Source organism: Podarcis pityusensis (assembly GCF_964106645.2).
Source record: "Podarcis pityusensis genome assembly, chromosome: 5".
Taxonomy (NCBI): domain Eukaryota; kingdom Metazoa; phylum Chordata; class Lepidosauria; order Squamata; family Lacertidae; genus Podarcis; species Podarcis pityusensis.
The window spans coordinates 98,005,457-98,021,699 of record NC_138032.1 but is presented as its reverse complement, the minus strand read 5'-3'; the positions used below and the strand labels follow the sequence as shown (position 1 = coordinate 98,021,699).

Genomic DNA, 16,243 nt, shown 5'->3' with positions numbered 1-16,243 from the left:
AAAACCCCACATGGACACCATACAAAAGAATATAAACCTCCCCTCCCCCCTCTACTTCCCCAACCTTATATTGTACTCAACACTAATGTCTCACAGCAAATGTAACTGATTTGTAAGAAGGACTACAACCTGAAAAAAGAGACAAGGTGTGTACTTTTGTAAACCCAGAAAATTATATATATTGAACAAATGAGGTGCTGGTACTGCATACCCTTGAGTGCCCTTGACCCTATGTTTTGGGACTTTGTTCATTTCACCTCCTTCCTTACAGAAGTGTAATAAAAGAAAGGTCATTATCAAACAAAGGTAACAAAGAAGCAAAGGTGACAGTTTTTAAGCCCCAGTGATTTCAGTGAGGAGAAATTTCAGTTGAAATCAGTGGGCTTTCAAAGTGCTTAACTGTTGGCAGGATTGTACTCATAATTCTTAAAAACCCTGAAGCATTTATAGGTTTAATGTCCTATATGGCAACAGCCTGAGAGCAAAACCACACTGAGCAGCTCAGATGCGCAAGAGTGATAGATAGATTTTACATTGTTTGTCTTGTTTAAAATGTGCAAAAACCTGAACTGACTAATAATTTTCCCACTGGAGGCTGTAAATCTGCACCTTGACTTGACTGAATGAGGGGAAGGGGGCGGCAGGCCTGGTAAGAGAGCCGTGAGGCACTTGAACACTTTTTACTTGATGCAAAGGAAAAGGGTTTCATTCCTACTTGGAATCCAAAAAGGAGAACAGGAAAGAACGTCTGAGCTCCATAGAGATTTGGTTTTTATTTGCCTACAGGACGTGGCAGATTTAAAAACTGGCTTTATTTTTCAGTATCCTTAAAGGACCTAACATTTCCCCCCTTTCTTTTTGGCAGGCAACTCTAACTGGAACTTTGAGTCCAGCCAAAGTAGACAATAAAACAGTCAAGAGGCAGAATGCCAAAATACAACAGCACCAGAGTCCAGAGCCTAATTCTCCCCCCCCCCCCATGATTTACACAGGAAGACATTTTAAAACACACACACACACACACACAGGAAAACTTATGTCCTGAAATGAACTCTTCATATGTTAAAACTGCTTGTAAATTAGCCCAGTGAAGTTAAACTATTTCAAAGAGAAGTTTTAAAGAAATCCATATGTTCTTTCATTTGTTTCTTTTGAAGCAGAGCGCGCTAACTTTTGAATGCAATAATTATCCCCATATTTCTAACTCAGAACAGTGTGGAGATTAAATAAACAGTGTTTAGCTATCTAACTTTTTCAGCTTAACCAGAGTGAAATATACTGGTTTATTTCTCAATACAGGGTAACTGTTTATACTGGCATTTAGGGACCTGGCAATAACACACAATAAAATGCAGGGACTGTGAATGCTTTAAGAACAGAAGAAGAGCTTTGTAGATTCTACCAAGATCCATCTAGTCTAGTCATCCCTAGCCAGATGTTGCATTCCTGCCCCCCCCATGCTCCCCTGCATGCATAAGCCCCTCCCATCCACGCCCTACCTCGTTATGCCCCCTTTTCTGGCCACTTCCAGGTCTGTGGCAATGAGCATGTGTGTGGTCGTAAAGTCAACGAGACACACATAAAATGGCCACTGTCGGTAATTCCCGTCAGGCCCATCCAGCACAGGCATCCTGATTGATGCTGATGAGAGCTGTACTCCAGAGTATCTGGAGGGCAACAGGTGGGGGAATATTGTTGTGGTCCAGCATTCTGTTTCCAGCCACAGCTAGTCAGGTCAGCTTCCCAGGGGTCCCGAGCATGTAGGGTTGGACAAATGTGCCAGCTCCAGGTTCTCTTGGTATCTTCTTTTTTTTTGCAAATGTGAGTTTATTTCTCCACATTTACGCAACAATCTGCAAAAATCCCCAAGAGAATTCATCACCATTTTTGTGTTAATTTCTCCTAATGAACACATTTTTGTATGCAGTTTTGACTAATGTACACATTACTGCCAAAATAATCCCACAATATACAGCATTTTTGTATGCTTTTTTCATAAATATATGCCTTCATATTCACCCTTTTCCCCAACATACACATTTTTGTAAAGAGTGGTTGGAGAATAGCACTGCAAAATTTGGAAAAGTGCAAATATTGAAGGACAGCTGGGTTTCAGTTCACGTTTTGATTCAAGAAGTGTGAATGAGGTAGTTTCTTATTAAAATACAAGCAGAATCAAATTTCTTTCCCATCTCTACTAGCAGGACACAAAGATGGCAGTCATCATCTCCTGTTTGTGTAGAGAAGCGCTTCCTTCTAACTGCCAATCAACTTGGCAAGGGGGTGAATTTGGCCCTGCTGTTATGTGAGAAGGTGACAAGTGGTGTTTGATGCTTTCTTTCCATGCAGTTTACGATTTTGTAAACTCAAACCTTGCTTCTAAGCTAAACCAGGCTTTACATGTACACATGTAATGTGTGAAACTCACAATCAGTGGCACTTGTTCTCTGTCTTTTCCCACACAAAAAAGCTTACTGTGGGGACCGTGTGAATCAGGGAGTGGGAAAGTTGTAGCAAAACCTCGGTGAGGTGGGGAAACCGTGGAGGAACTGCAGACTTTCCCATTCCAAGAGTTAAATACCACTTCCTCTCTGCTTCTTATTGCTTCTCCCAAAGATGCTTTCCTTTCCTTTCCTTTTTTAACAAGGAAGTGAATAAATTAACCTTTGTATGTAGCAGACACAATTTTATTTGTCACATTTTAGTGATCCCGTGAAACTGCACGTTCTGAGCATTTTTGTTTATCAGGGCTGGCAAACTGTTTTGCTGTAAAATATCAGGAGAGGAACACAGCAATCAGATCATACTTCACCCGAAAACCCTCTAGATTTAGTGAAGCCATTGTCTCTCAACCTCAACCCCTCATTTAATAATACAGAGCCAACAAAACTACCTTGTAAGGATTACAGAAAAATAATGATGATAATAATAATGAATGTGAAGAACCTTGAACACTTTAATAGTTCTATTTAAATGCACTTTTACTAGATTCTTTTATTTTTTTATTTTTAAGGGCAAATAAAAGCATTTTAAAATAATATGTAGGTCAATCCATTGTACAAGTCTTGCAGAATGAGGTGGTATAATTTGGGACTGTGGGTATATATCTTTGAATGCCTCACACATAAAAAAATCTCTGATATGCTAATTTATTACATGTAGAGAAGTGATATTTTTAAGTGTTTAATGTTTTCATAGTGATGTTGCTTTTAATGCAGGGGAGAGTGTCTGCATGTTTACACCTGTGAGTGCTGTCAACAGCTGCCAGTCATGGTGGCAACACGCAGTCTGCAAGATTAGAGACACCAGTTGCTGGGGAACACATGGCTTATTGGGCACTGTAGTTTTTCAAGGGCTGCTGGGAGTTGTAGCTCTGAGGGGGGTAAGAAACTAAGAAGGTAAGAATAGCTTGCTGGGTCAGTCCAACGGTCCCTCTCGTCCAGCATCCTGATGGAGGGTATTGAGTTATCCAACCCCCGAGGTGTCTGAAGGCAATCTTGTACAGTGGTACCTCTAGTTATGAACTTAATTAGTTCCAGAAGTCTGTTCTTAATCTGAAACTGTTCTTAACTAGAGGCATCCTTTCGCTAATGGGGCCTCTTGCTGCCGCTGCGCTACTGGCACACGATTTCCGTTCTCATTCTGGGGCAAAGCTCTCAACTCGAGGTAACTCTTCCAGGTTAGCGGAGTTTGTAACCTGAAGCGTTTGTAACCTGAGGCGTTTGTAACTCGAGGTACCACTGTATAGGTTTTTTAGATGTCTAATGTTTTATTATGGTTTTTTTGTATGTTGGAAGCTACCCAGAGTGGCTGGGGTAACCCAGTAAGATGTGTGTGATATAAATAGTAAAATTATCATTTTGGAATGGGACTCCCCTATTTTCATCAGATAAATGTTGGAGGGTGTGTACGTGATACATTTGGCCACCTGCCTACCCAGCAGTGTGAAAAGAGGGGTGTTGCCAATATAATACCAGGCCAAAACTCATGCCCAGTGAACTATGCTTAGCTTGGTGGGTAAGTATTTATGAACACCCATGTAAGTATCAGTTAGACAGCTTGTTCTCCCTTTCTTTTTGCAAAGTGATAGTCTCATCTGTGCCTCAGTCCCAGCATACCTCTGCCTAGCCCAAAAGCCTTTACTCAAGGTGCGGCCTTTACAGTTCAGGTGCAGCTTCCTCCATTTCCATGAAGAGAGGAAAAAACTGCAGATGAGCTTAAGGCCATGCACCATAAATACCCTCTATCTCCCCCCTTTTTTAAAACCTGAGGAAGAGTTCTGTGTAACTCAAAAGTTCACATACTGCATTGAAACATTAGCTGGTCCTAATACAGAAAATATTTCTGGTGCTAATAAAAAAATCAAGAGTCAGAAATGTTGGAGAAAATTTAGCAGAGAAACATTCTGTTATGTATTGAAGTTCTCCCCCTGGCCACCAGGAGTATTGTGTATGTAGTTTTCACTCAGGTCCATGTCAGTTATTTTAGGCGGGAAACCCTGGATTGTTGTTGCTACAATGTTGACAGCCGGCTGCCTATAAAAGCAGGCCGGCTGTGCTGGTCCCGGGGGGAAGGTTACCGTTGGCGTAGTCAAAGTCCGGTCCTGGGTCACTGGTCTGGAAACAGTTCACAAGGAGCGAGGCGAGGTCCGAAGCAGCAAGCCGGGCGGGGACAGGATCACTGGAAGGTCAGGTCTGGGTCCGGGCAAGAGCAGGTACTCAACAATGACGTTGCTCCCGCAACCTGGGACCGGGCTGACTGGCCTTTATCTTCTCTGAGGCCAGGGGCGGTCCCGGCCCCCAGGAGACCCGCCTCTCCTGGCCTTAAGGCGAGCACTCCTCCTGGGAGAAACCAGTTCCCTTCGCCTCTCTGCCCGGAGCCTCTGCAGTTCAGGAGAGGCTGAAGGGTTACTGGACCCAGGGGGAGACTCACTTGTAGGCACTGAGTCCTCAACCACCTCCGGAGCCAGAGTGGATTCACCTGGTGCCTGCTCCTGAGGAACCGGCACAGGTGCAGGCGCTTCAGAATCAAGGCCCTGCCCCAGTTCAGCCGGCCCTGGAGGCGGGGACTCCTGTGCAGGCTGGGATTCCTCCGGTTCAGCCTCTGAATCGGATTCCCAGGCCATCACACCGGCTGAGCTGTTTGTTGTTCAGTTCTGTCCAGCTTACAAATAAAGAGCTGCTTTGGAAGAATCGCTGTGTCATCTGCTATGTCTACCCACTATTCAACACTGGCGACGAGGATGGGATCGATGGACATCAGAGCACAGCCAGATGCGGCCATCCTCTGAACTGAGCTGAATCACTGAGCTGAATCACAGAGCGAAATCACTGAGCGAAATCACTGGACAGAACCAATTCAGAGCTGACTGTTCTGGCTAGAGCACTGTGTTCCATCCATCGCCCTTCACGCCGGCATCGGAATCATGGCTTCACTTGTGCCTCTACCGCCGTTCGCGCCAGCCTCTGAATCATGGGACTCCTACCTCGCTCGGTTTGACTGCTACCTCCAAGCCAACGAGCTGACAGCAGTATCAAAGCAACGGAAGTGGGGCCTATTCCTCAGCCTCTGTGGGCCTGAGGTGTTTGAGACGGCCTGAGCATTGGTTGCGCCTGAAGCAGTCCAGGCAACACCATGGGACACGATCCAAGAGAAGCTCCGCAACCACTACGCGCCAAAGCCGTCCAAGATTGCTGCCCGCCATGCGTTTTACCACTGGAACCAGGCAGAGGGGGAGTCAATCAACAACTACACCACCGCCCTGCGACAGGCTGCAATGCACTGCGAGTTCCGAGACTTAGACGATGCCCTGATGGATCGAATCGTCTGCGGGGTCCGGGACATCCATCTGCAACAGCGTCTCCTCGCCAAGCCAGACCTCACGCTACAGAAAGCCATTGAGGAGGCTGTGGCCTCAGAAGCTGCTGAACACTCCGCCCAGGAGATCCGCAAGTCCAGCAGCCCGCGTCTTGCTAGGAAGCCAGTTCCAGTGCATCACGAAGAGGCCAGCAGTGATGAGGCATCCTCCAGTGAAGACGATGACGTGCACCAGACAAAGCGGGAGCGCAGGAAGTTCCAACAGAAGTCCAAGGGCCAACCGGAATGTGCCGGCTGCGGAGGCAACCATTCCCGTGCCAAGTGTCGATTCAGAGACGCCATCTGTCGGAAGTGTTCCAGAAGGGGCCACATTGCTAAGGTCTGCCGATCGGCTCCGTCTGACACCCCCCCTTCACCGACTCACAAGTCCAAGGCTTCACTCCAGTCTGCCAAAGAAAGCTGTTTCGCTCTCACCAACTGCCGCTGCCCATCTGGAACCACGATTGGCCAAACCGACTCGCCTACGCGACGCAAGCTGAACGTCACAGTGCTCATTGAAGGAGCACCATGTGACATGGAGATCGACACCAGGTCTGCCCTGTCCATCGTGTCTTGGAGCACCATCAAAAGACTGGTACCCAGAGTGTCCAAAAGGCAACTCGACTCTCACCGCATACACCTGAGAGACTACCAGGGAAACGACATTCCCGTGGTAGGCGTTGGCCAGTTCCGGATCGCCTTCAAGGATTTTTCGGGCCTGCTCCGGCTGCTGGTGGTTGAAGGTCAGCGGCCAAGCCTCCTAGGGCTAGACTGGTTTGATGCCCTCGGCCTGGAAGTCACCGGCATCAACTGCATCTCTAACGCAGAGACTGAGGGTCTGGTCAAAGACTTTGCCGAGGTTTTTGACGGCACTTTGGGGCAATATACAGGTACGCCCATCTCCTTTAGCCTTGATCCACAAGTCGCCCCCATCAAGCTAAAGCCACGCCGGGTTCTCTTTGCTCTCAAGGCTAATGTGGACGAACAACTGGACAAGCTGATCGCCCAAGGAGTTTTGGAGCCGGTTGACCACGCCAAGTGAGAAACCCCCATCGTCACGCCTGTCAAGCCAGACGGGTCGGTGAGAATCTGCGCTGACTACAAGTGCACGATCAACAAGGCACTTCAGCAGCACGCTTATCCGGTTCCTGTTGTCCAACACCTGCTGCATTCCCTGGGTGAGGGTAAGGTCTTCGCTAAGTTGGACCTTGCCCAAGCCTATCAACAATTGCCCGTCGATGATGCCACTGCTGAAGCCCAGACGATCGTCACCCACCGAGGGGCATTCCGTTGCCGCCGGTTGCAGTTTGGGGTAAGTGTGGCTCCTGGCATCTTCCAAAGCCTTATGGAGCGTCTCCTGCAAATGCTTCCGGGCATGGTACCATATTTTGATGACGTCTTGGTGTCCGCAGACTCACACCAGCAGCTGTTCGAGCGCCTCCGTGCTGTGCTGACCAGATTCCAAGAGGCCGGGCTCAAGGTAAAGAGGGAGAAGTGCCAGATCGCCGTTCCACAGGTAGAGTTCCTGGGCTATCTTATCGACGCCTCCGGCCTTCACCCGACCACATCCAAGATCCGCGCTATCCAGCAGGCCCCCATCCCAAAGAACAAGACGGAGTTACAGGCATTCCTGGGGCTGCTGAACTTTTATAACATGTTCCTGCCCCACAAAGCCACGGTGACTGAGCCTCTTCACCGACTCCTCAGCACAAAGACGCCTTGGTCCTGGGGTCATCGGGAGATGGCGGCCTTCAACGCGGTCAAGGCTCTCCTTTCATCGGACAGTGTGCTGGTACAGTACAGTGAATCCAGGCCACTGGTCCTTGCCTGCGACGCCTTTTGGCATCGGCGCTGACCTTAGTCACCGTTTTCCAGACGGAAGAGAAGCACCGCTCGCCTACTTTTCCAGGACGCTATCTCCAACGGAACGGAATTACAGCCAGCTCGACAAGGAGGCACTGGCACTTGTGGCTGGAGTGAAGAGGTTCCATGAATACCTCTATGGCAGGACTTTTGACCTCATCACTGACCACAAGCCGATCCTGGGCCTCCTCGCCGGTGATCGTCCAACTCCACCGGTCCTCTCGCCGCGCATGCTGTGATGGACTGTTTTCCTGGCTGCCTACCACTACCGGCTCGTCCATCGCCCGGGGAAATCGATGGGCCATGCCGACGCCCTCAGCCGTTGCCCTCTTCCAGCGTTTATGGAAGACCCGGCTCCAGCTTCATCGCTCCTCCTGATTGAGGATCTTCCGGCAGCGCCTGTATCGGCTGCCACTGTGGCCTCCACATCAGCCCAGGATCGCACCATCAGCCGTGTGCTCAACTGGGTGTGGAGGGGGTGGCCACAAGGGCCTTTTGCATCGGAGTTCCAGCCCTTCGCAACCAGACAACATGAACTCTCGGCTCATCGCGGCTGTCTGCTGTGATTCCTCAAAGACTCCGTCAACGCGTCCTGGAGGCTCTGCACGTTGGCCACCCGGGAATTGTCAAAATGAAGGCGTTGGCTCGGTGTTACGTCTGGTGGCCTAACATGGACGATGCCATCACTGCCTGGGTGTCCGCCTGTCAAGCGTGCCAAGAATCGAGGCCTGCACCACCGGCAGCTAAGGGACACTCTTGGGAAACGCCAAAGACACCCTGGTCAAGGGTGCACATTGATCTGACCGGCCCCTTTCACGGCCGGACCTTTATGGTAGTGGTGGACACCTATTCCAAATGGCTGGAGGTGGCCCTGATGCCCTCCACCACTACCGAGGCCGTCATCCGGGTGCTGCGAGGCCTGTTTGTGACGCATGGGTGTCCTGATGTTCTTGTCTCCGACAACGGACCGCAGTTCACGTCAGGCACTTTTGAGCGGTATCTTTTGGGACTGGGCATCTGCCATGCCCTAACTACACCATTTCATCCATCCAGCAATGGGCAAGCGGAGAGAATGGTGCGCTCGGCAAAAGAGGCACTGACGCGCCTGGACCGGGGAGACTGGCACGAGCGGGTCGCTGAATACTTGTTCGTGCAACACATCACCCCTCATGCGGCCACAGGGCGGAGTCCTGCTGAACTGCTTATGGGCCGCCGCCTCAGGTCACCGCTCGACTGGCTGCACCCGGACTTTGCCGTGGCCGAACCCGCAGGCTGTGCCAACACACCACGGTCATTTGTTCCAGGAAACCAGGTCTTTGCCCAGAACTATGTGGGGGACATTCCTTGGGTGCCAGCCACAGTAGTGGGAGTCACTGGACCTCGCTCATACCAGGTAGCACTCGAAGACAGACGCTTGTGGCGCCGGCACATAGACCAGCTTAGGCGCAGGGTTGGGGACTTGGACACTACCGTGGTGCCCCCAACTGCGCTCGTGGCTCCAGAAGAGACACTTACAGATGGCGAGGCTCCACCTACACCTCCCTCGCAAACTGCCAGCGTGGAGCTGAACCAAGCCGCTTCAGAGGGTCTGCCAGACTTACCACAGGCTCAGACCACTCCACTTGCGGAGGCTCCACCCACAGCAGCGGATCCAGAGGATTTTTTTTTTTAATAGTATTTATTAAGGTTTTAAGTTTACAAAAAAGCAAAAGAAAAAAGAAAAAACACCAAATTAAACAATAGCAAAACAACACGAGAGCCAGTGTGGTGTAGTGGTTAAGAGCGGTAGTCTCGTAATCTGGGGAACCGGGTTCGCGTCTCCGCTCCTCCACATGCAGCTGCTGGGTGACCTTGGGCCAGTCACACTTCTTTGAAGTCTCTCAGCCCCACTCACCTCACAGAGTGTTTGTTGTGGGGGAGGAAGGGAAAGGAGAATGTTAGCCGCTTTGAGACTCCTTAAAGGGAGTGAAAGGCGGGATATCAAATCCAAAACCCCTCACAACACAGTAAAAAAAACAGAAAAATAGAAACAATTAAAAACAAAAAAGAAAAAAAGAAAAAACAAATCGAGCCTTCCCATAACTTATCTTTCATTTGCTTGTTTCCCTGACCTCCTCACACCTCCCTTTTTTGTATTCTATTTTTTTTTATATAATGATATTTATTAAAGTTTCACAAAAATACATGAAAGTACAAAACAAAGAAAAAAGTATAAAGTTTTAAGATACAGCAAAAAAGTAGAAAATAAGAAAAAACGTACAAAATAAAACAGTTAAAAACACAATAATTTTCCATAACCTATCTTCCTTGCTCTTATTTCCCCGGACCTCCTCATACCTCCCTTCTTTGTATTCCAGTTCAGTTTGTTGGTTCAGCAAATCCTTACCATTAATCTTTTACCCAATTGTTAACCCTTTTTTTTCATGTCTCTTAAAAGCATTACAGCTAAAAACCTCTTAGTTTCTATCCGACATCCTTCTAAAATTCCTTAATTTTGCAATATTTCTGTAAATAGTCTTTAAATTTCTTCCAGTCTTCTTTCACCGACTCTTCTCCCTGGTCTCGGATTCTGCCAGTCATTTCCGCCAATTCCATGTAGTCAATCACCTTCATCTGCCATTCTTCCAAAGTGGGTAGATCTTGTGTCTTCCAATACTTTGCGATAAGTATTCTTGCTGCTGTTGTAGCATACATGAGAAAGGTTCTGTCCTTCTTTGGCACCAGTTGGCCGACAATGCCTAAGTCAATTATCATTTCAGCAAATCCTTTCCCTCTCTTCAAAATTTTTATCCTGGAAATTTATCTTGATCTTAATATAAGTTTACTTTCCCTCTTTTCACCGCAAATCCTTTCCATCTTTCTCTATTTTCTGTCATATTATAAATAACATATTCTTTAACCTTATTTCCCATTAAAAGTAAATTACTTATATACACCCAACTTCTTATAGCATTTCTGCTAAATCCATAAAATATCATTCCACCATTTTTCTAACAGTCATTACTTTAACAAAATTTCTAAATTTCTAAATAAGCACTTTAAATTTTCCAGTAATCTTCCACTATCTCCTCTCCCTGGCTTCGGATTCTGCCAGTCCTTTCCGTCAGTTCCATATAATCCATCAACCTGGTGCTCTTATATCCGAGGCCCTTAAATCTCTTCCAAGTCCCTTCTGCAGGTCTTCTTCATATTCTTTGATGCTCAGGAGCAAATCTCGGGAAAACTCCAGCCTAGCAATACTTTTGTTCCTTCTGGACAGTTCAGCCAAATTTCCAAAGTTAAAAATATTGTCCATAGAGTGTTTCAGAACGTATTTCAAGATTCCTCCAATTCTAGCGACCCCCAAAACTTCAGGCTCCTCCAAACCCAAGTCCATGTCCCAAAAGTCAGTCAATCCCTGGATAGAGGGTTCTTTCCAATTTTCCTTCTTCAATCCAAGCCGGGACCCTAACCTCAAAATATGACTTTTGCTAGATTCAGTCATGAAAGACCTCAATTTATAATCCTCAATTTGCTTCTGAGAAATTAAGTATCCCTCTTGTACTACTTTTGGTTTCACATCGTCAGCTTTCTCCTTTTTCTCCATCATTTTCACATCATCCTGAATTGTTTCTGTATTGACACTCACTTTTTGACTCAAATTAATCACGTTCTGTTCCAAGTTGTCAATTTTAGAGATCGTATCATCTGTCTTTTTGTGGAGCTGTTCCAGCGAGTAGTTTATCTTGTATAATACAGTCACAATAGCTTCTCCTATCAACATTTTGAATAATCCAAGGTCAGACTCTAGTTTTTAGAATCTTATCTTGCAGCTGGAGATCTCCCTGTTGCACTCCTGTAACAGTTTCACATGCTCCCTCTAGAGGGAAACAGTCTCCGTTTGTATCAATTCTTTCTAGCACGACTCAAGCAAATAACAATAGTTTCAATTTTCGGTTACTTTTTCCTCCATTTTTAAACGCAGAAGAGGACAATGGAAACAGTACCTTTCTTATTTTAGCTAACTGTCAAATCCGTTCTGTCAATAAACATTCCCCGAACGTCATCTGGCAGCCCTTTTCCAGGTTCAGAGCAGTGGCAATTTGATTTTCACTCTCTTCTGCAGGCACACTAGATCCAAAACTTCCCCCCTCTTCTCCTGCTTCCAAGAGGGGTTATATATTTTTGTCCGGTGGGAATTTAATCCTTTATCAAAAGCTTTCAAAGACTTTAGCTTGTAACGTCTTTGCTTCAATCTATTTACAAAACGGGAGGCGGACTTCCTGTTTAGAGCCTTCCCGCTTCGGCGCCAAATTAAAGTGTTTCAAGATCCAATTCTCCGTTCTACTCACGGGTAGTCGTTTAAAGTCAAATTGTCCACAGGAAAAAGTCAGCGCTCTCCGGCAATAGCAATGCAGCTTCACTCTGTGAAAGAAGCGGTCGATTCAAAGCACCGCGTCGCTCACCCCACGTCGCTCCGGATCCCCAAAATAGGGTTTCCCCGCGAGTAGGGGAGGCGCAAAGGGTGCCAGCCGAATCCCAGGTTCACAGGCTTCTCCCGCCTGTGATTTCTATGGGTCTCCGCCTTCACCGTGGTGGTCAGACCCTGCTTTTCACGGAGCAAGTTCCTCCCGATCGGAGGAGCTCCGCCATTGCCAGAGGCGCCAACCCGGAAGTCTGGATCCAGGGGATTTGGTTTCAACGCCACCTAGGGTCGCACCACAGCCTCAGCAAGAATTGTGTGGCCCCCCGGACTTGGCTACCAGTCCCCGGCGGTCTGGCAGAGTTTCCAAGCGCCCAACTTATTTAAAGGACTATGTTGTTGAACATGTATCACTGTTGGTCTAAGTATGGGAAATGTAACCGATATGCTTTTGTGCCTGATTGAACCATTACGTGTAGTGCTGTATATAAGGAAACCATTACGATTGTAACTAACGCCTTATCTCGGTGGGGAGGGGTGTTATGTATTGAAGTTCTCAGGAGTATTCTCAGGCCACCAGGAGTATTGTGTATGTAGTTTTCACTCAGGTCCACATCAGTTACTTTAGGCGGGAAACCCTGGGCTGCTGTTGTTACAGTGTTGACAGCCGGCTGCCTATAAAAGCAGGCCGGCTGAGCTGTTTGCTGTTCAGTTCTGTCCAGCTTACAAATAAAGAGCTGCTTTGGAAGAATCGCTGTGTCGTCTGCTATGTCTACCCACTATTCAACACATTCCATAATAATTTTGTGTAATCTTAGCCCTGCTTTATGTCTGGTAGCATGACAGGATCCTGAGGGATGTAGAAATGTAAAACTTTCCTTCTTAATCTATGCCACTTCATATTCTATGTATTCTTCTGCAATGAGGTGTTCAGTTGATTTGTGGTGTGGGAAACCCTCATTTTAAAAGCAAAAATCACAGCCAAAAAAAGTATACCCTCCTCCCCACCAACCAGACCTACATTGGTGAGGGAACATTTATGAGGGCCTCAGAATCATCTCTGGAATAGTTCATATGAAAGACAGATGGTGGATCAATGTGTTACTGTCTGTGCCAATTCCACAGTCTTGTTTCCTCATTAACTGGCCTCTCTGCCCGCCCCCCATGGCACCCCTGGGCACAAGCATGGGCCTCTTCTGCTGTGGCTTCCCTTTTGTGGGGTGCTCTCCCCAGGGAGGCCTTCCTGGCAGCTTCTTTACATATTTTTAGGCATCAGGTGAAAATGTTTCTCTATAGCCAGGCCTTTGGCTGATTAAACAATCTTTTAAATGTGTTTGTGGGAAGGGGGTTATTGGCTTAGTTTTGTTTTCTTATATTGTCTTCTAATTTTGTATTTTTATGTTGTGATCTCTGAATGAAGAGTGGTCTACAAATTTAAACAAACAAATAATGTGGGTCTTCCCAACTAGGCTCTTCACGTGCTTAATTTCAACTATCAAAGAGTTCCCAACCACTCACTATGCTATTCGCTACCATTTCCCCCCATATGATCACATAGAAGGAGCTACATAACATAGTCCTACAGGAAATTAATGACATATTTATTCCGAAATTTGCTGCCAATGAAGCAGCTGGAACACAAGGCAATGGGAAACATAAAGAAATGTAAATGACCTATAATGAGAAACCAATATGTACTTGGCTTGGAAAGTTCAGGTTAAATGTACAGATATACTTTGGCAAAGTCCCAGTTCCCAACACAGAACAAACCTCAAAACCTGTTCAGATCTCAAACCTATTAAATTTGAAGTGGATTTGAAATTAGTCAAAACAATATTTGCCTATTCCTATTTATAATTCCACAAAAAACCATTGGCTGTCAATGCAACATATAGAATCAATATATGCCCTTTGGTGGACTGAAGACGAAACTCTGAATCTCTTGCTGTGGTGAAGTGGCCCAGTCGAAGCACAAAAGTCTTCTCTCTGTTTTCTAAATGGTTGTCATTGGCTCTGTACACTCAGTCCCATCTCAAGGAACTCTAGTTGCTGACTAAAGAAATAAACCTTTCACTCATGGGGGCCCACGCAGGCCTGATGCAGTTGAAAATAGTTACTGGCTAGCTGGTTTATTCATTTAATAGTCTTACCTTGCCTTTCTTCAACAGGCCTTCATTTCTAACGTGAAGTGGAAGATAACACATAATAAACATAGGATTCATCTTTAAAAGGAGCATCACTTACTGCTCCAGGAGAGGATTGAGGTGGGAGGAACAGAAACAGGGGGCACACAGATGGAGTCTTTGCACACAGCTCAGGTGGGGAAGGGACATAAGTTGTGGTTGGGGCCAGGCCTCTGGGTTGCTGCAGCTGCCTCATTGGGTGCAAACCTAGGAGTAGCTGAGAGGCTTAGGACTCACGGACATGCCTTTTCCTAACGTGTAAGTGTACTTTTGACAAAAAAAAAAAAAAAGAGTTAATTCCTCACTTTGGACATTCCTTGGCTGGCAGTGGTGACAGTGTCTCAAAGTGTGCTCCCTTTGCTAAATTAGGAAGGTCTCTCCAGCTGGGAGACTGACAGTGCTCTAACCGTAATCAACAATCCCAGGAGGAGAAGGAAACCTTGCTTTTCTCAGCTCTTGAAACTGAGCAAGTTATTTGAGCCTTCGCAACTTACGCAAAGTGGGGGAAGATGCATTAACAGCAGTATTGAGACGCTGCCTCTTCCACAATCCCGCTGGCCCCCCTGCCTCCACCTAGAATGGTTCTTTCAGAGGGCCTTAAAAAAAATGTGCTATTCTGTTGTTCTATTGGGTAGTTTTTATTTTATTTATTAACCAGATTTGTTGACTTCCCTTCATTACATGGTCATCACTGTGTGGTTTCCAGCATAACATGTAAAAACAGAATACAAATACAACAAACCCTGCAATGCCAGTAAAATGAAATCAAAATAAAACCATTACATGTAAGCATTTCAGCATAATGAAAAATCCTCTGAAAGTCACAATAGTGTTTTCCAATCATGACTTTGCATATCCATTTCATTGCTCCACTGATGTTTGAAAGCAAATTCTGAGATATCATAAGCTCATATTATCTTCTTGTGTTTTTGTTTTGGCCATCAAACAGTTGCTGGAATATTTTTGTTTAAAAAATGTTTGAATTCTAAATACTGGAAAAAGTGTAACCTCAAATCTTAAGTTCCCCATACATTATTATTTTTAGAAGGTTTACTTATAAAATAATAGAGAACCTGTAAGCCTCCACTTGCTGCTGAACTTCACCTCCTGTCATCCCTGACCATTGGTTATGCTGGCTGTGCTGTTGGGAATTGATACTAAACAACATCTGGAGAGCTACAGAGTCACCGTCCCCCTTATAAAGCTTTTTTTAAAAGCACATCTGTAATAGCCAGTGTGTTTTTTCTTTTAAAAAAAGTTTAGGTGTACTCTCATTTTCCTACTCGTATTGAAATACTGCCCCTCAATGAGGCCAAACTTGGATTCACAAAATGTTTAGGGGTATGTGTACCCCTGTGTCCCCCCAGAAAAAAAGCACTGGTGATAGCAACTAAATTGATGCCATAGCTTGATTCTGTGATAGAATTACTGGAGTTTTTGGCTCAAATAAATGGAGTCCCAGCAAAGGTTCTTGTTCTGTCCTGAACTGAAACAGCCACTTGTGTGAATACCAGTAATAAGAACATCACATGCAGTATAAATCTAAAGGCAGAGAAAATGTAGCAACAGCAGATTAGCATCCCTTTAAAGTTTCCCTACCTGTGTTGATTGTGGGGTAATGCCTCCTATTTTAAGATAAGGCAGCTTTTTTAAAACACACAAATTCCTGTAGACAGGTTTAAGGGTTAATTACATACAACCCAAGGGCTCATTATGTATGCTAAAATGTTGGTTTGGGTAACAAAAGAAGCCTTCATTTCTTTTGTTTTCTGAAAGTTGAGCCTAGACTATCAAAATTGCATTACGCTTCCCACCCACTTCTCCCCTCTTGCAGGCCCCCCCCCTCTGCCCTTGCTTTAAATTCTTCCACATGCACAGAGCCCATAACCTCAATTTCTGTTGAGAATTCATAGTTAAACAGCAAAAGCTTCTCAGTTTC

The 16,243-nt window shown here is 46.0% G+C and overlaps 1 protein-coding gene across 3 annotated transcripts in view; it reads right to left on the bottom strand.

The window, feature by feature from the left end:
- The window catches only part of LOC308477259 (uncharacterized protein), a 198,026-nt gene extending 183,530 nt beyond the window's left edge, over positions 1-14,496 (bottom strand). The window contains exon 1 of one of the 3 annotated variants that reach the window (XR_013986405.1): positions 14,272-14,496. Coding sequence is in view for 1 of the 3 variants with exons in the window: in XM_081005787.1 (XP_080861913.1) it covers positions 1,500-1,630 (131 nt within the window). In the remaining 2 variants the exon portion in view is untranslated. Of the gene's footprint in view, positions 1-1,499; positions 1,696-14,271 lie in introns of those variants that run through there. The other 2 variants (XR_013986406.1, XM_081005787.1) reach the window with 2 other exon arrangements.
- Positions 14,497-16,243: the final 1,747 nt, after the last annotated feature.